General features: G+C 59.4%; 1 protein-coding gene across 1 annotated transcript in view; it reads right to left on the bottom strand.

Moving 5' to 3' along the window:
• Positions 1-18,258, bottom strand: part of B4GALNT4 (beta-1,4-N-acetyl-galactosaminyltransferase 4) — a 19,569-nt gene extending 1,311 nt beyond the window's left edge. The window contains exons 1-19 of the mRNA XM_015632317.3: positions 18,063-18,258; positions 10,778-10,887; positions 9,110-9,220; positions 8,942-9,037; positions 8,640-8,730; positions 8,207-8,307; positions 7,841-7,908; positions 7,468-7,546; positions 6,181-6,247; positions 4,668-4,811; positions 4,389-4,498; positions 4,041-4,141; positions 3,677-3,756; positions 1,880-3,065; positions 1,465-1,772; positions 1,154-1,307; positions 863-935; positions 619-772; positions 273-399 (exon numbers count right to left, since the gene is read on the bottom strand). Coding sequence (XP_015487803.1) covers positions 273-399; positions 619-772; positions 863-935; positions 1,154-1,307; positions 1,465-1,772; positions 1,880-3,065; positions 3,677-3,756; positions 4,041-4,141; positions 4,389-4,498; positions 4,668-4,811; positions 6,181-6,247; positions 7,468-7,546; positions 7,841-7,908; positions 8,207-8,307; positions 8,640-8,730; positions 8,942-9,037; positions 9,110-9,220; positions 10,778-10,887; positions 18,063-18,213 — 3,311 coding nt within the window. The 5' untranslated portion in view covers positions 18,214-18,258. The remainder of the gene's footprint in view (positions 1-272; positions 400-618; positions 773-862; positions 936-1,153; positions 1,308-1,464; positions 1,773-1,879; positions 3,066-3,676; positions 3,757-4,040; positions 4,142-4,388; positions 4,499-4,667; positions 4,812-6,180; positions 6,248-7,467; positions 7,547-7,840; positions 7,909-8,206; positions 8,308-8,639; positions 8,731-8,941; positions 9,038-9,109; positions 9,221-10,777; positions 10,888-18,062) is intronic.
• Between the last annotated feature and the right edge of the window lie 6 nt (positions 18,259-18,264).

Genomic DNA, 18,264 nt, shown 5'->3' with positions numbered 1-18,264 from the left:
GGATCAAGGACAGAGGGATGGGGCTCAAGGGATGAAGGGAGAAAGGGACAGGGCTCAGGGTATGGAAGAAGGAAGGGATGGGGCTCAAGAGATGGATGGACAGAGGGACAAGGCTCCGGATAGATTGACAGATGGAGATGGCCCTCCCAAAGGGAAGTTTTCCCCTTCACCACCCCATCATCCAGCCCCCAGCCAGCTTGATGGATGCACCCAAATCCACATGGCTGACCCTGTTCCTGGGGGTTTAGGGGCTGCAGGACCCCCAGGCTCACCTGTCCAGGAGCTCCCAATCCTCCCCGCCCCAGCGGTCCCGGAACTCCTCCGTGTTCATCCCTCCCACACGGTCAAAGTCCGACTTGTAGATGCCAAAGAGGCCGAAGCCGTTCACCTCCCAGTAGCCTGGAGGTGGGGAGCAATGAGGTGAGGGTTGGGGGGACCCCCAAATGCACATGTCATCCCCTCTGTGCTCTCCCCACCACCTGGGAGCCTCAGGGATTCCCCATCCCAACCTCTCTTTCCACCACGGGTCCATCCCCATCTGTGCCACCTCCTGCGGAAATCCACCAGGTGATGGCCTGGTTTTGGGGTGCTCCCAGCGGGCAAGGGGTCCCTGCTCACCGTTGGGCTCCCGAGGGGAGCTGCCACAGCTCAGCCTCATGACGATGGGAGCGTAGGCCAGCTTCCCCTCCACGCAGTGCTTCCGGATGCTGTCCAGGATGTTGGCAGGGAAATGGATGTGCAAGTCACACAGGAACACGATGCTGTGCTCGTCCTGGAAGGGACAGACACGGGGCAGGGGAATCAGAGAGGAACAGCCCTGGGAGAGAAGCCACAGCCAGAGCTGGTCCCTGTCCCTGCTCACCTCTACCATGTCCACGCCGGCCTGGAGCCCGGCAGAGCGCTCGAAATTCCCTGTGCGCCGCAGGTATTGGAACCTGGGGAGAGAGGACAGGGCAAGTAGCACTGGGGATAGACAGGGACACAGCCAGGAGGGGACAGGAACCACCAGCATGGGGCAAGATGCCTTTTCAGGACGACCCAAGTGCTATAGCTCAAGCTGAGGGTCCCCCCATGGAGTCAAGTTTCTGCACCCTCAAAACCACATGGAAAAGTAGTTTAAACCCCCAAAAATGAGGAGGAGGCTGGGAGTTACCGGGGTAGTCGGGCATCCTGCAGGGCCTTCTCCACATCCATGTCCTCGCTGTCGAAGTCCACCAGGATGACGTTGAAGTTGGCATCCCTCGTGGCCCCGTAGAGGCCGGCCATGTCCGAGATGAACTGCTGCACCCAGCGGGCCTGGTTCTTCACTGCCGGAGACACATCCCTCAGGCTCACAGCAGGGACCCACAGCACCCCCTCCCAGCCAAACCAATCCCCTCTGAGGAGCGGTGACACCCTCACCCCGCTGGAGGATGCTGAGGGAGCAGCACAGATCGCGGAGAGCCGTGTCCTGCTGTCACCTACCTGGCACCACGAAGTGCACCATGACGTCCTGCCTCCAGCTGAGCCGCAGCGGCCGGCACAGGACAGATTTTCCATAGAGGATGCTCCAGGCACTGGGCTGGGGCTCGGTGGCCCCCAGGGCCAGCCCGTCGGGGTTGGCCTCGGCGCTGTCGTCCTGCTTGCCCTGGTGCAGGAGGACGTAGACGTACTCGGAGAGCCGCACCGTGCGCTGGCCCCGCTCCACCAGCTCCAGCTCCAGCAGGTACCGGTTCCCCCGCGCCGTGTCCCGCCGCTTCTCCACGTTGATAATCCTCAGGAGGGTGTAGATCCTGCAGGGAAAAGAGAAGCCTTGAAATCACCATCATCGTGAGCTCTGCTTCCCACAATCCAAGACCCACCCCCGTGAATTCCCGCCGGCATCCCACTCCCTCCGCACCCTCCGTTCTTCTCGTTGAGCCTCTCCATGTACTGGGCCACCACGTCCACCACCTCGCTCTCGCCCAGCTGCAGGTTTCCCGACACGTTGCAGCGCAGGTCGTTCCAGTCAGAGCGCAGCAGCTCGAAATCCACAGAGCTAACGCTGAACGTCCGCTGCCAGTTGATGGAGTCCTCCAGCCAGCCCTGCTGCAGCTCCCCCGCCTCGTAGGAATAGTCTGACACCTCTTCCTCCTCATCCTCCTCCTCCTCCTGTCCCTTTCCCTCCTCCTGCTGCGACGCTGTTGTTTCCGACACCTTCAGAAAGGACGTCACCCGTGTCCCCTCGGAGCGGGTGGTCTCGGATGAGTTGTAGTCAGCAGTGGCTGCTGTCCTGCCCGGAGCAGGGGTCGTGTCCTCATGGCTGAAGAGCCCCTCGGTGCCCAGGGCAAGGAGGCCGGGCAGCACTCGCTGCTTGGGTGGCCGGTCCCACCTCCTGCCGCTCTTCCGCCTGGCAGGGTCCCTCTCCTTGGAGATGCTGCTCAGGAGCCAGGGGCTCCGGCGGCCAGGGACAGCCCGGAGCTTGTTGGGGGTGATGGGATGCTTCTGCGGGGTCCTGGAGCGGAGGTGGACTCTTTTCACAGGCTTTGGATAGAGGAAAATGCCGGGGAAGGCCGGCTCCTGGGCTGGAGCTTTGCGCTTCCCGGGCTGCAGCCGGGTCACATAGACTTTCTCCTGGCTTTTCCGGGGCTTCTTGTCCTCACTGGGAGCTGCTGGCCTGCTGGGACCCGGTGTTTTGGCTTTGCCACCAAAGATGGGCACAGAGAGGTGGGGCTGGAGGCCCAGGGCAGTGCCGTGCTTTGGAGACGCCGGCAGCCCCAGCTCATCCTCCTCGTCCTCCTGGGGCAGCCACTGGAGCGCCCGGCCCGGGCCCCGCTCCGGCGCGGGATCCTCCTGGTGAGCGGCCGGTGGGCTGGACGTGCCCCGTGTCCCCAGCTGCCCGGGGGTGCCCCCCTCAGCCTGCGCCCGGCCCCGCTTCCGGCGGAAGCTGTAATAGTCCAGGTCATCCCTGTAATCCCCAGTGACCGGCGCGGGATCCTTCCCTTTGGCTCTGGGTGCCGGCCCAAAGCTGTGCTCCTTGGCATCACGAGGGGGGTCTGTGGGCTCCGGGCTGTCCACTCCTTCCTCCTCTTCATCCTCCAGGAAATCTAGGCAGAGAAGGCAGACATTAACACCCTGACAGGCCAAGACAAGGAGGCAGAGCCTGATCCCAGCAGGAGAGGAACCCGTGAGTGGCTGAGGTGAGGGAGCAGAGCTGGGGCACCAGGGGATGCCCACACAGGGATGCCCACCAGGGCTGGCAGCTCCAGTTGCTGTCACTTACCCCCACCTCAAATCTCGGCACCAATCCCACTTCATCCAGGAGCAAACCCGACCTGCCAGGGCTTTGCCAAACTGCCCAAGGCAGACTCTGAACAGCCTCTGGTTCCCCAGGAGCACCCCCAGGCTCCACAGACATCCCCAGGCTCCACCCTGGGCCCGGTTCCTGCTGCTCACTGCCAAAGCCAACCCAAGAGATGTTGGAGGGAGAGTAAATCCCAATCCAGCGTCCTGCTTCCCACATCCCACATCGCCCTGTTGTCATGCCAAGCAGGATGCTCGCAGGGGTGCTCTGAGGGATGCTGCTCTGCACAGCCCAGCCCTCCTGCAGCCTCTGGCAGTGCTGGACTCATCCCAATGAGCCACAGCTCCAAGGGGATGAGCTGCCAGTGAGGATGCCGGGAGCTCGGCCCTGTGCCCAGCGATCCTGGTGACTCACTGTCAGGGCCGAGGAAGAGAAACGCTTGCTGCCGTGGATCCTCCTCCTCATCCATCTTCATGTACTTGTAGAACCCAAACCTGGGAATGGAGAGGGAAAGTGAGGGCCCGGGAGAAGGGAGGTGCGAGGGGATGTGTGTGGGGAGGAGCACCCAGCTGCCAAGGGAGCCGGGGTTCCCAAATCCCAAATCCAGGAGCACTGCCAGCACTCAAGCTGCTGCATGCCTGGGAGATGGGCAAAGAGCCAGCCTGGGGTGGCCCTTCCACGGGGGACAGGGACACATGGCTGAGGATGCATCATCTCAGCACTGTTGACACCAGCCCCCTCTGTGCAGCACCCCAAAATCCCAGCCCCCAGTACCTACTTTTCCAGGTAGAGGGGAGACTCCCTGTAGAAGCACTTGTTCTCCGTCTCCATGTGAGTGAGGCGCGTGAAGTCGTTGGGATACACGAACGAGAGGTAGACCTGGGGGGTAAACAGTGCCACATCACCCCGAGGAGTTGGGGACCTGAGGCCACCGCCAACATCAGTGACCCCCAGCACCTCAGACACCGGGATTTAACCCCAACCCTCTCAGGCTGAGCCCTGCAAGCTCAGCCCGACTCCAGCAAGGGACGCTTCCTCCTGGATTTGACCCAGGTGGGAACACCCCTGCCCTGGGTCCCACCGTGTCCCCGTGGGAGCGTGGCCCTGTCCCCAGGGAGACACTTACGAACTGCAGGCCCTGGTAGCGGGCGATGGGGAAATCCTTCACCACATAGGTGGGGCTGTAGGCACAGGGCACCAGCACGTTCTCCACACGGGAAGCCTCGATGGAAGGGGCTGTGGAGAAGCCCAAAGCATCCCAAAGTGCTCCCACAGACCCCCACAGGGATGCCTCCACTCAAGAGATGGGCAGAGGGTGGCAGGGGTGACCCAGGTGCCCACAGCAGCCTTTTTCCTCTCCCAAACCCCGCCGGGGATCAGCGTGGATGCATTCTCAGGCACTTACTGAGGAAGAACGTGTCCCTGGGGTCGGCTTTGAGCATGTCGGCCCCGTGCTCGTCCTGCTGGGCCGCCCAGAGGTGGCTCCCGGGGTGGCTGGCCAAGGTCTGCGGGATGTGCTCCACATGGTTCATCTTCAGGGAGGATTCATCTGCGGGACAGGGCCGGGGCTGAACCCCCCGGGCACACCGGGAGCATCCTCCGAGGGGGCCTTTCCCAGTCCCTCCAAGAGGGTTTGTGGATTCCTCCAGCACCCTGGGAAGGCAGTGTTGCCCTCCCAGGCATCTCGCAGACCCCGTGACTAATCAGGCTAATGATTATTGCATCGACTAATGAGGACGAGGGCATGGCTGATCCCAGCCAGGCCGTCCTGCTCCAATTACCACAGCATCAAAAACAAGGGAATGCTCAGGGCTGCAACTCCCAAGGACACAGGGGTTAAACCCTGCCTGTCCTTCCTGCAGGTAACTGCAACACGAGCTGGTTTGCCTCCTACCCAGGGAAAAGGGTGGCATGTCACCCTCGGCCACCAACCAGCCCCCAGGCTCCCACAGGAGGTCACCCTGCTCCAAACTGCCTCCCACAGGTGCTCCCTTCCCAGGAAACCCTGCCTGCTGCAGAGACACAGGGAAACAGGATCTCCCTTCCCAAACCCCAAATTCTTCTTCTTGTGGCAGGGAGAGGCTTCCCAAATGTGTCCCTGCAGCTGGCTGGGGCTGGGCTGAAGCCCCTGGAAAAGTCTAGAGGGAGGGAGGAAGGATGGAAAGAAGGAAGGAAGGAGCTTTGCCTGCTGCTGGCAGCCCCCACCAGGGATGGGCTCCCCAGGGGTGACATGGCTTTGCCTCGGGGTGCTGCTGGGTCTGAGGCAGCTGGGAAGCAGGAAGGAGAAGCAGGAAGAGCCAGTGCTGAGGGACAGGGATTTATCTGCACGTCATCCATCTCACAGGCACCTGCATCAGCACCACTGGCATCCCTCATCCCTCTTCTCCCCACGGATCCTGCCTGCTGCCTGCCCCCTCCTCCTCATCGACGCCTTCCAGAGCAGGAATGATGACCGCTCCCGCTCCGTGCGGAGCGCCAGGGCAGGACCCATCTATCAAGCCCTTTCCTGCTGCCAGGGCAGGGGCAGGAAGCAGAAGATCTATAGATTTAATTAAACCTTGTGCCATCCATCCCCGCTTCCACGACAGCTCCTCGTAACTCAGGGCCAGGCCCTGGAGCCAGAGGGGTCTCGGCAGGCAGGGTGAGGCTGGAGCACCAGCAGAGCTGTGCTTCCATGGCGTGTTCACTCCACATCCCATTTTTAGCAGCATCTCATCTTGCTCCCAGCATCAATCCTACCCACTGCAGCCCTTGCATCCATCCTCACACCAGGCAGAAGTCCAGTGGTGGGATTCAGAGGCTGAGATGTCCCCCCAGGACCCCATTTCCCAGGTTCTGCTTTCCTTCCCGTCTCTCCCAGTACATGCAGCCCCTGCAGAGCCCGCTGGCTGTGGCTGCAGGAGGCACTTGGCCCTTACCTGTGTACAGGGAGATGTAGGAGGAGTCAATCACCTCAAACTTCAGGCTGGGGAGGAAAACCCGCCACTGGGAAAAAAATAAAAAGAGATGGGGAATTAAGCAGAAGGGTGGCAGGGGTCAGGACGCAGCTGCCCTACCCCGGCACCCCAGGATGGGTCCTCCCTGTCCAACTTCCCTGCAGAAGAGGATCAAGAGAGAGGGCTGATCCCATCCCATTTCCTGCAGGGTTTGGGATTAGCAGGGATCCCTGCAGGGTCAGAGAGGGAAAGGCTCCTGTGGGTAGGATACAGGCTCATGCTGGTTCCCTCTGGGACCATCACAAGTCCTGCGACCAAAGGACGCCTTTCCTCACTCCAGTGCTTTATAAAGAAGAGTTTGCCCTGATTTAAGAGGGTCTCCAGAGCTGCCTGCCCTGATTTAACTCCAGCATTTTAAAAGCCAGTCTGGAGCCCTTGTCGGGACAAGCCCTTCAATGCCCCCTGGGCAAGACACATGAGGGTCCCGCTTTTGTTGTGGATGTTGTTGTTGTCTCTCTCTGCACAGCTGAGAGGTTTTTCTGCACGGCTGAAAGGCTTCGCTCCCTCCCTCCAGCAAAAACATCCCATCTCAGAAACATCTCCCCCATCTATTTGTTTTCCCCACTACTTGTTTTTTGCCCCAAGAAATGCAGATCTTGTCAGGATAGAGGGGATGGGGAGGAGGGGGGCAGCCAGCGAGGAAGGGGTGTTGCCGGCCTCCCTGATGCTTTGCTGGCACCAGCTTGACTCCAGTGATTAATGAGTTCTTGGGAGAAATGAAACCTTTGCTAACGAGCCAACATCTTACCCTCAGCCAGCCTGAGCCCCTGACACACGCTCCAGGCTTTGCCAGGCCTGTGCTGCCAAGGCAGGCAAGTTCAGATTTGAAATTCATGGTAATTCCAAGGGGGAAAAAGAAGAAAACAGGGAATCGCTCCATTGCCTTGGCCACCTCTCTCCCACTGCTGGGATGCAGCCAGCAAGGTGGGACCTGCCTGCTGTGGGCTCTTCTTGCCCGTGGGAGTCTGATGGCAGGGTCTTCAGCTGCCCAAAGACCACCAGGAGGGAAGGAGAACAGCACTCCATGCATCCCAGTGCTGGAATAACCAGGGAAACAGTGACACGGACTTGTCCCCACTGGCAGCCATGGGAGGGGGAAACTGTGGCTTTGCTCCAGGATAAAGCACTTGAACACAGATGGGCAAATCCCTGGCACTGGCTCTCTGGTCCTGGAAGGGGCCTGGCATGGGGGGGTGGGAATTTACTCACCCCAACTTCCACGTGGTCCGAGCCCCGGTCATCCTGCTTGTGGAGCAGCTCGAAGTAGTAACGTCGGGAGGACATGAGGCTGCAGGGGAGGGGACACAGCGGTCAGAGCCCAGGGCCAGCCTGGGAAAAGCCTCCCTGTCCTGCCCACGGGTGGGTAAAACCTTCCTGAGGCAAGGAGACAGGGAGCCGAGGAGGGTGTCCCCATTGCTGAGGGGTTTTGTGGGATTGAGGGGACATTGTGACACCTGCCCCTTCAGACCATGGATCTGGGCTCCAGCCCAGCCTCACGTGCTTTTTGGGAAAGAGCTGTGGCCCAGGGAGGTCAGAGCCAGCGACTCCGTGTCCCAGACTCCATCCCCATGGACACACTCACCGCAGGGGCTTGGAGACCTGGGAGCTGAACTTGGTGAACTCTCCCGGCGCCGTCCACTCGGTGCCCAGCTGGGAAGGAAGGAGGAGCATGAGAGCAGCAGGACACCACACCAAAGCCCACCAGCTTCCCGTTAGAGGAATTAACCCCAAGAAAACCCAGGAATAAATATTAAATCTCCTGGTCTTTGGCAGTTCCAACCAAGAAGGGAGCAAGTGGGCTCCTTTGGAAGCCAAGCCAGGCCTGGCCAGGGATGGGAGCAGGCCTGGCATTCCCAAAGGAGCAGAGAGGCAGGAGAGCTGCCCCCAGCAGAGCCACACATGGATCCTTCCCCCTGGAGCAGGGCAAGGCAGACAGGCAATGCCATACCTTGCCCACAAATGCGGCCAGTCGGGAATTGGAGGGACTGTCGTCGGAGCTGAGCCAGAACTCTGAGTTGTCATCCGATGCCACGGAAAACTGGAAATCCCCTGCAGAGAGCCATGGAGAGGGTCACCACTGAGGGACACGGGGACCCTGGTGGCATGAGCTTGGTCCTGCTGCCTCGTGGTGAGATGGGGAAACAGGATGGGCCCACCCCAGACCTCATGTCATGGCTCTGTCCTGAATGGGATCAGGGCTTTGCCTCCCTTCAAAGCCACAGGAAAAAGGGGCTTTGCTCCAGAAGGACCCTCCTGCCCATGAGCCAGGATTTGGGGACCATCTCCAAGAGCCTTTCTGTCCTCCTGTGGCCAGGAAGGGGAAGGACACGGCACCTCCACATTGCTCCATGGGGGGAAAAGGGCCACACTCTGTCACTCACCATCCTTGAAGGGATGGATGTAGCCAAAAATCCTCAGCCCGTAGTTCTTCCACTTGGGAGACACAGCCAGCTTCTTCACCGTGGTGCGGGTCTGCCGAGGAGATGGGCATGGATCACCTCCTCCACATTATCCCAGGCTCCCATGGCCCCAGCACAGAGGAGGCCCCATCACCACCCACCTCTCCTCCAGCTGGGAATCACCTCCCCAAGCCAAGCCCTGCAAACCAAAGTCTTGAGGACCAGTAGAGACCCAGGGAGGGATGAGTGGACCCTCCCACCAACCCCTGAACACCGGGACTCACATGGGGAAAGAGTGGGAAGTGGAGGTTCTTCCTCAGGTGCCTCACGGCCCCGCCACACCAGTCCTCGAAGACGTGCAGGTTCGCCTTCCCTTTGTACTGTGGGAAAAGAGAGGGGGCTCAGTGGGGCTCCTCCTCCATCCCCTCCCAGGCTGCTGCCTGCCCACCCACCTGCTCGTTCCAGGGCAAGGCCTGCTTGGTCAGGTTGAGTTTGGGGTGGGTGCTGGCTCGGTTGGAACGCTGGCCCCTGGAAAACCAGCCATCCACGTCCTGCCCGTCGTTCTGTGGAGGAACAGAGGGAGAGATGGGATGGGTGATCAGGGCCAGCACATCCTGTGCCTGTGGGATGTCTCCGTGCATCTGTGGTGAGGCTGCCCAGAGAAGCTGTGGCTGTCCCATCCCTGGAAAAGTTCAAGGCCAGGTTGGACAGGGCATGGAACAACCTGGGCTACCAGAAGGTGTCCTTGCCCATGGCAGTGGGTGGAACTGGATGGGCTTTAAGATCCCTTCCAACCCAAACCATTCCAGGATTCCATGATCTAAACACCTCATTCTGAGCATTGCCAAACCAAGGCGAAAGATTTCACAGCTCACGGCAAAGGAAAGCAGCAGGAGGCACAAAAATATTGGCAAGGTGTTGCAGGCAGCAGTTTCAAAATGTTCCAGCTTGTTTCCCTTCCCTCAGCCAAAACTGCTCCGAAACAGTGAGTTTTCTGTTCATCCAAAATGTTTGGCCAGTCTTGGGGGCTGCTGGAATTTTGGGCTCTCTCTCTAAAAGCACAGAGGTGATCTCTACATCCTGAGCAGAGGAAGCAGGATGTCTCTGCGTTCCCCCTCTTCCTTTAAAGGGGATTAGGTTAATCCCCTTGCTTGTATCTCATAATTTAGAGAGATTAGGTGAGCATTCACCTGCCTCCAGCTCGCTGATGGGCGACAAGGAAGAGCCAGGCACTTCTGGAGCCCCTCCAGAGCATTCCCCTCTTCCTCAGCTTCCCCAGAGCATCATCCCCCTCTTCCTCCAGCCCCCAGGGCAGACACAGCACTGTCACCACAGCACAGCCCATTTGGATGCACAGTGACAGGGGAAATAATTAGCAAACTGCCTAAACGAACTCATTAGAGCCCCAGAGGAGGGAGCAGTGCCCTTGGAAGACCTCAGGAAGGAGGGTTTTGTGCCAGGCTCACTGGAAGGATTCTCCCTCCTCCCAGAAAAAGCCAGGATGCAATTCCTGCCATGCCCTCTGTCCTTACCCAGCACCAGCCTGTGCCTCCTCTGGGCACCTGAGGTTCCTCCTCTGTCCATCTGTCCCTTATTTCTGAGGAGTGACCCACTGTTGGGATAGGGCAGGGAATACCCCATGGCTTCCCACTCCTGGCTGCCCTGCTATGAGGCCTCTTGGTGACAACAGGTTGGACAGGGACAGCAGGGTCCTCAGCAGGGGCTTGGTGACCTGCTGGACAGGGTGCCCTCGTGGCTACAATTCCAAGTGAATCCTGCTGCTTGGAGGCTCCACCTGGGGCACAGTGGCTCTCCAGTCCAGGACACAGCAGAACACACAGGAGCAGATGGCTTTGCCCAGAAAAGTGCAGAGCAGATGAAGCTGGGCCCTTCTCAGGGAAGCTGTGCCAGGGCACATGGAGCAGAGTGTGGGATACTGGGAGGGATATCCCACCCAGTTTCAATGGGATATTAGAGAGTTCATCCACTGTGAGGGCTGCTGGGCAGAATCCGAGTTCTGACGTAGCCCCCAAACCCTGGGATCCCCTCAGCCAGACAAGACTTGGAGCACTCTGCTCTCAGAGCAGTGACCTCCACAGGCCCCTTCCCTCCCCTGTTACCATCAGATCTTCCTCGTGGCTCTCGCTGGAATCCTCGGCTTTCCTGCGCCGTGCCGACGCTGCCGCCGGCCGCCTCCCGGCATCCGTCACCTCCCCCGGCCTCTCTCCATCTGCCAGGGGAGCACAGAGGGGTCACACCACAGCCCCCCATCCCAGCACCTCTTTTGGGGACACCCCTCTCCCCGGCACTGGGAAGGGGAGGTGCTGGCATTGCCTCTGCTTCCAGGAACAGGGGGTGACACGGGGGTCCCTGGCTGCAATTCCCCTCGTTCCATTTGCATTAAGCAGCTTTGCAGCAGCTCATCAGCAGCAGGTTTAATTACACCCCCCACAGCTCCCTGCCCTTTACATAAGAGATGCTGGGATAAGCTGCTGGGGTCTTGCTCCCCTTCCATCCTCAGGGATGTATCCCTACTTCCTGCCCCTCCAAATCCCAGCTCTCCTGAAGCATCCTGCAGCTCTGCCAAGAGCACACCAGCCCCAAATCCCCCCAGATATCGTCCCCTTGAGCCATGTCCCTCTTCAAAATCACACTTACATCAAAACCTTGCTCCCAGACCCATCAGCTTTGTTGCTGTGCTGAATTAATCATCCCCAACCTTTGACTCCCCTCTGCTACTCCTTTTCCTTGGGCAGGGAATTCCAAACTACCCCCACTTCCCCCAAAACAATGGTGCAGACTTGGAAAATGTTACTTTTTGAGGCGGGGACGACATCCTCTTTTTCTGCCACCCCAAAACCCAGGGGGACGGGGGGAGTTTGTGGTTCAGCCATCACTGCCAGTGCATGGATCCACAGTTCAATCCAGAGTCGAGGGAAGCTCAAAGCAATGCTTGGAGAGGTGGGTGTCCAAGAGCCACCTCCACTAACACCTGTGGGTCCCCCAAAACCAGCCACACCCTTGTGGCAATGCGGGGGAGCCCCAGGTGTGCCAAGCAGTGACCCCTCCCCACTTCCCAATGGGAATTGCGGGAAAGGGGTCACCAACCCAGTCCCAGGGGTATGGAAAGATGTCCCTGACCCTTCCACACCCTCCTTTCCATCACCAGCAAGTCCTGGGGGCTCCCACTCGCCAAAATGGAACGGCCTCAGCCACTGCCACAGCCAGGGAGGGGCTCGGGGTGCCCGGAGCCCCCCGGCACACGCCTCCCACACCATTAGTATTCCAGCGGCTGCACAGCCGGCGTCTCCTTGGAGATGGCAGCACAAATCCCATCCCCACGGCACGGACAGGAAATTAAGCTCTAAAGCCCCTTCTTCTGCTCTCGGCCATTCTTCAGCCCCTGGCAGCCCCAGCTCGCTCCTGGCAGCTCCCCAGGCTGCCCCCTCCCCTCAGCCAGCCTCATTCCCGCATCCATCCCTCTTCCCTCCGCGAGGAGGGTGATGGGGAGCAGCGGGACCGGAGCCAGCGCTCATCTCCTGCGCTCCACACATGGACAGCGTCATTCCCACCACGCTGATCCGTGCCACGAGGAGCTCAGCACTCCCAAGGGACCTGCCCAGGGCTGGGAGGCAGGAGTGGCTCTGTGGTACCCGCTCAAGGAGCCTCTCCCAGCCTTGGAGGAGATAAACCTGTCTCCTGTGGGATCCCGTGGGATTTTCCACAGACAAAACTCCCTGTATGGCAACCTGCGCCAGCAGCATCCCTGGCTGCATCCACAGGGATGGCTGGATGTGGCCATCCTGCTTCTCTCCCCTCCATGTCAGGACTGTGAACCAGTGGGAGATTATTTGATATAAACTGGAGCAAAGTGGGTAAAAAACAGGAGTTAATCCAAGCTGGGCAGGCTCATCCTTGGAGTTCTCAGGACCCAAAACCACGAGTCCCCTGCTTGCTCCCCCATCCCTTCCGAGGGGCTCCCACATCCAGGAAGGAGCAAAAGCACCAGCAACACTCGAGAAAAGGCTTCTGGGCTTCCATGCAATATAAATACCAGAAAGTGACTTCCCCTGGCAATATAAATATCAGAAAGTGACTTCCGGTCAGGCAGTTGGGAACTGGGAACCAGTGCCAGGGGTATAAGGGGTGGGGAAGGGCAGTGCCTTGTGCCAATGAGCATCGCTGCTCCCAAAAATCTGGAGCTCCTTTGGTCCCAACCACAGCCCTGTGGGAGGAGCAGCTCAGAGGCAGGAGAAGAAGAGGAGGGAGAAGGCAGCACCGGGAGGAAGAAGAATTCCAGTTCCTCCCAGCATCCCACCGGGATGCACAGCAGCACTGCTGTGTCCATTCCCTCGGCCAGCCTCCCTCAAGGACCAGAGAGGGTGGGACAGGGATAGGGGAAGGTCTGAACACAAGCAGGGACCCACTGCCTGTGGGATGGGGATGCTCAGGGAAGGGATGGAAGCACTAAAACTCTTCCCTGGAGCGACGCTGATGCTTTGGGAGCAGCGAGGAGAGGGCAGGAAGCACAAATTGTGGCACAACTCAGCTCTGAGTCACAGCAGCCTCCAGACAGGGAGTCAGGATCCTCATCCTGGGGAGGAGGCCATGGATACGAAGGATCCAGGCAGGGCACGGAGCAGTGCCTCCAATGGGAGAAGCATCTCCCCGTTATCCCGGCCCTGTAACTCCACTGGGAAGCACAGAGAGCCTTTCACATCCCACCCCCCGCCTCCTCCTCCCCAGCTCCAAACACAGCCCCTTTCTTCCATGCCGGGGTTTCTCCTGGCCCTTTTCCAAGCCCTGCGACGTGGAAGGCAGGAGGTGACATTTAAACCCCGACACAGCTGCAGCAGAGGTGGTGGCGGCGCCTCAGTTAAATCCAGAGGTTCCATTCCCAAATTCTCCCCAGCCTGGGAGCAGGAGCATCTCTGCAGGAGCTTCCTAACGAGGTGTTATGTGATTATAATTAGCCAGAAAGGAATCAATACCACAAATGCCTCTATCAGTGCCACAGAAACAAGGGACAAAAATCCTGGCCACAGCCCCCAGACAGAGGGTGGTGACACCAGTGGGGCTGAGGGGCTTTGTGACCACCATGGGGACACGGGATCAGTCCCTGGCCACCCCTGCCCTGCCTCCCTCGGGCACTGCTGCCTGCTGGGACCTGTCACTGCCTTGCTGAGGGAACTGGAGGAGCGAGGGGGATTTTTCCTGCCTCCCCCATTCCTCTTCTGCTGTTTTCCCACTCAGTGACAGCCTTCTCAGCTGGAGCTGTGGAAATCGATGCGGAATCGCTCTGGCTGGCGATGGAGCTGCCGTGAGACCACTCCAACCGACAAACACCCACCAGGAGAGGTGGCTCCGACACTTCCATGCTCAAAACCAGCATCTCAAATCCCTCCTGGGATTGGACAGCTCCCAGACTTCCCCCATTTCCCTCACTGTGCATCCAATGTCCTTCGGTCTCCCCTGCTCCAGCCACAAAAAGAGCTGGAGCAGCTCCCACGAGACCCTGCTCCATCCCAGCAGGAATGATGCTCACTCACAGCCCTCAGCACAAAGATTTGGCTTCCTGGGATGAGGCCTCTGGAGAAGGTCACTGTGAAATGCTGGGAATTTCAGGGTGCATTTCACCCCAGAAACATTCCAGCCTCTGAGCTCCTCATTACCTGTGGGGTCACCATCCCTGTTCCAGCTTTCCGGCCTCTTCCAGCAGCTGGCTCCCACCTGGCTCCTCATCCAGCCAAAATCCCTGCATCCTGCCAGTGCCAAGGCCACTGACACCCCAGGGGGCTGCTCAGCCCTTCCCAAGGAGCAGCCCTGGAGAGCCCCAGCTGCAGGCACAGGGAAGGGATGGAGGGGAGATCCAGGGCAGTGCCAGGAAGGATAAAGATTCCAAACACCAACACAAAGTGCTTGGGAAAAGCCATTCCTCACCTCCCCTGGCTTCAAAGGACAGTTTTGGACACCCTTCATGTGCCAAAGAGGCCGGGTCACAGCTAGGCTGGGGGCAGGTGCCACCCCAGGGTGGCTCAAAGCCACTCGTGCTTCTGAAGAGCCACATTTTTGCCTTTGAAAAACTCAAAAGAGGCAGTTGCCAAATTTTTCCCATTGGGCACCCGAGAGGAGCAGGGCATGGAGCCTGGGGTAGTCCAGGAAGGGCTTCCCATGAGGAAAAAGGGCCCCAGTGACACCCAAACCAGCCCATTCCTCTCCCTGGTACTGGGACCCCACGTGGGTCCATCCAGGGAAACCAGCCTTTCCCAGCAGAGAAAGGGATGATGCCAGAAGGAAAAGCAGCTCCCAGTCCCAAATCCCACTGCCCTTCATCTTCAAAGGGCTCTTCTCATCCCCTTCCCTACCTGCTCCTGGCATCCCCGACTAAAAGGATGAGCCCCACAGCAGGCTGCAGCATTCCAGCCTCCCAATTAAAATCAAAAGATCTGCCGAGATGGATCCCAGAGGGACACTTTATCCCAAACCTTCTCCCTCCTGCTCTCCCCAAAGATGGTCCCTGTGGGGAGAACAGCCAAAGACAGGACACAGAGCATCCATCCCACCACTGCCTCGGGATCAGGGGTTTTGGGAGCCCTCTGGACCATGGCAGAGGGGTGACCCAGGCCCTGCCATGTCCAGCAGGCAGAGAGAGCCCCATTTCATCCATGAACTGGCTTTAGCACCCTTGAGCACCCATCCTGTGCTCCCCCAATCCCCCAAAACCTCCCCCCAGCACCTCCAACACCCCCCATGCTAAATCCCAGCAAGCCCCAAGCCCCAAACCCCCACTGCAAGCCACTTTAGGGCTTTATTATAATTTTTCCCCCAGTTCTTTTTTTGCTTTTTCATCCTTTTCCTTTCCCTTTCCACCTGGCGCATCCGCATTTCCACCCCATTGCCTCGGCGCGGTTTCCAGCTGGGAGAGCACCGTAATGGCCTCATTATTTCCAATGAGGAATCTGCGTGTTCAATTAGGCAGAGAAGGGTAATTATCTACTTGGAGAAGATGAGGAAAAGCGGAGGGTGTTTTATCAGGGACCAGCACAGCTCCCAGCCCAGCCCCTGGATGCTCCAGCTCCAGGTGTCACCAGTGGCTGGGCCAAGGGGACATGGGGAGCCCTGGGATAATCCCATTGTGCTCCCAACCCCACTTGGCTGGGTCTTCCCCACTTTACACCCCCCAAAAATACCTAAAATCCTCATGCCCCGTACCTGCAGCCTCCTGAGCATCCAGCTGCTCACTGACATCCTGTTTAATGAGTAATTAACCTTTTTCCTTGTTAATTAACTGGGCAGCACCGCTGGCACACAGACAGGTCCTGGCTCATGGTAGCCAAATTCAAAAGTTATCTCCAAATTCCTTTCGGTGCACAGACCCTTGGCATGATGCTTTTCCCCCAAACCGTTGCAACAAGTTTTTTCCTTAACATAGTTTATTTTCTGTGATCTATTTGGGGTTTTTTGTTTGATTGGGTTTTTTTTTCTTCACTCCATTCATTGCTTTTCCACCTAAAACACTCCCTGTCTCTCCCACTCTGGCAGCAGCAGGATGAGGGTCCATCTGTGCACGGCCAAACCCTTCCCCAACCTCCCCTTTCCACCACTTTGTGTCCAAACAGGCCAAGTTGGACCTAAACTCTGCCTTTCCCAAGCCTTCACCCAGGTTTTAGGCGCCCACTGGAAAATCCCAGTGCAAGGAGCAGTATCTCCCCGGAGTCCTGTCCTGGACAGCCGGATCCAGCTTTCCCTGGAGAATCACCCACCTCTCCACACCTCAGCCAGGGAAGGAGCCCGTGTTCCCCATGGCAAGGGGCAACACTTCCCCCACCCGATGGACTTCCCCATCTCTCTTCCCACCTCCCAGAGACACCGTTCTCCTCCAAAGCCCAGCACCCCTCGTTCCCAGTTTGCAGCCTCGCTGGGACCCCCTCCCTTCCACTGCAAAACCCAAGGCTTCCCCCTGGAGCATCCCGAGGAGCCGGCCGGGATGCAGGGCACGCAGGGAGAGCAGGGACAGGCACCTGCCGGGCTCAGCACCTGGGAACATCCCACACACTCTATCCCTGCATCCTCCCCGCAGGAAAACCGCGGCTCAGCCTCGCTCCGCTGCACCCCGGCACCCGCCGATCCATGGCTTTTCCAGGGATAGGGACAGCGATCCCACGCCGTTCCCCGCTGCCCGAGGCCAGCCATGGCCGTCCCAAACACGGGATAACGGCGGGGCCGGGGGAAGCGCCTCGGGATAATGATGGGAACACAGGGAAAATCCCCTCGGCAACACCAGGCAGACCCTGCGGCTTTCCCACCACGGAGGATCCCGCAGGGACCGGCAGCCCCCGGTGCCCCCCCTCCCTCAGCAGCCTCATTTCCTGCCTCGCTCATTCGCATTATCCCGATTTTACCAGAAGGCCCAAAAATTTGCAGGATCATGCTGCTGCTCCGCTCGGAAACTTTGGGTTTTCCAGCCGGGCGGCTTTGCCAACCTCCGGGACCGCTCTGACCCCCTCGGGAATGCCCTTCCCTCCCTCCATAGGCACTAAATCCTGTTCCCGTCTCATTTTTTAGGACAAAACGCGCTGGGCGAGGTCAGTCCCACCAGGAACGCTGCGGCTCAAGTTTCACCCAGCAAATATTCCGAGTCGCTTTGTGTCTCCCCGGATAGCCCAGGGAGGTCTGCCACGGGAAAACCGGGAGCGAATGGAGATGAAAGCGAGCCTTAGGGCACCTGTCCCTCCGGAGCATCCCGGAATCCATCCCGGCCGCTATCTGAGCGCGGGAGAAGAAAGGAATTTTGGTGGTTTTTTTTTTTTTTTGCAGTAGAATAGCACAGGCTGAGAAAGTGTTGGGATGGAATGGGGAGGGTTAGGAAAGGCTGGGAACGTTGGGAAGGGATGGGAAAGAAGAGCTTGCCCCTTCCAGCAGCGGCGAGCGCCTATAAATGGCCTCTTTGTCATCGCAGCCAAGGCAGCGGGTGAAAAAATGAGGACGGAGCGGTTCGAGGGGGGACAATGAATGTCCCGGAGGGTTTGGGGGCCCTCCTGGGTGTCCCCTTCTCCCGAAGGTCCAACACCGGGGCCCACGGAGGGGTCCCGCTCGCCCCAAACCCACGCGGGTGATGCGGGACAGAAACCCAGCGCCGGGAAGGGGGGAGGATCCCAACCCTGAGGGGGTGCTCTGGGTACCCAGCGTGGCGGGGGGACCCTCAAACCCCTTGGGGACCCCCAAACCCCAGGTGCTCTGAGAGCCCAGAGCGGCGGGGAGCCCCGGCACTCCCTGGGGACCCCCAAACCACAGGTACTACGGTACGGCGGAGTGGAGTGGGGGACCCACCACACCTTGGGGACCCCCAAAGCCCCCCGAGGCCCCGGTCCGAGGGCTGCCGGAGACCCCCCCCTCCCCCGTTACCTTTGCCGTAGGCGAAGGGGAGACGCAGGGCGCGGCCCTGGCGCACCAGGCTGATGTGCAGGTACGTGAACCAGGCGGCCGAGGTGAGCAGCGCCAGCAGCAGCAGCAGCTTCAGCTGCTTCCGGAGCTTCTTCACCGGGAGCCGCGGCATCCTGCCGCCCGCATCGCCCCCGCCGCCACCACCGCCGCCGGGCTAACCCCG

This window comes from Parus major, chromosome 5 (genome assembly GCF_001522545.3).
Source record: "Parus major isolate Abel chromosome 5, Parus_major1.1, whole genome shotgun sequence".
Classification (NCBI taxonomy): domain Eukaryota; kingdom Metazoa; phylum Chordata; class Aves; order Passeriformes; family Paridae; genus Parus; species Parus major.
This window is presented reverse-complemented; position numbering and strand designations above follow the sequence as displayed.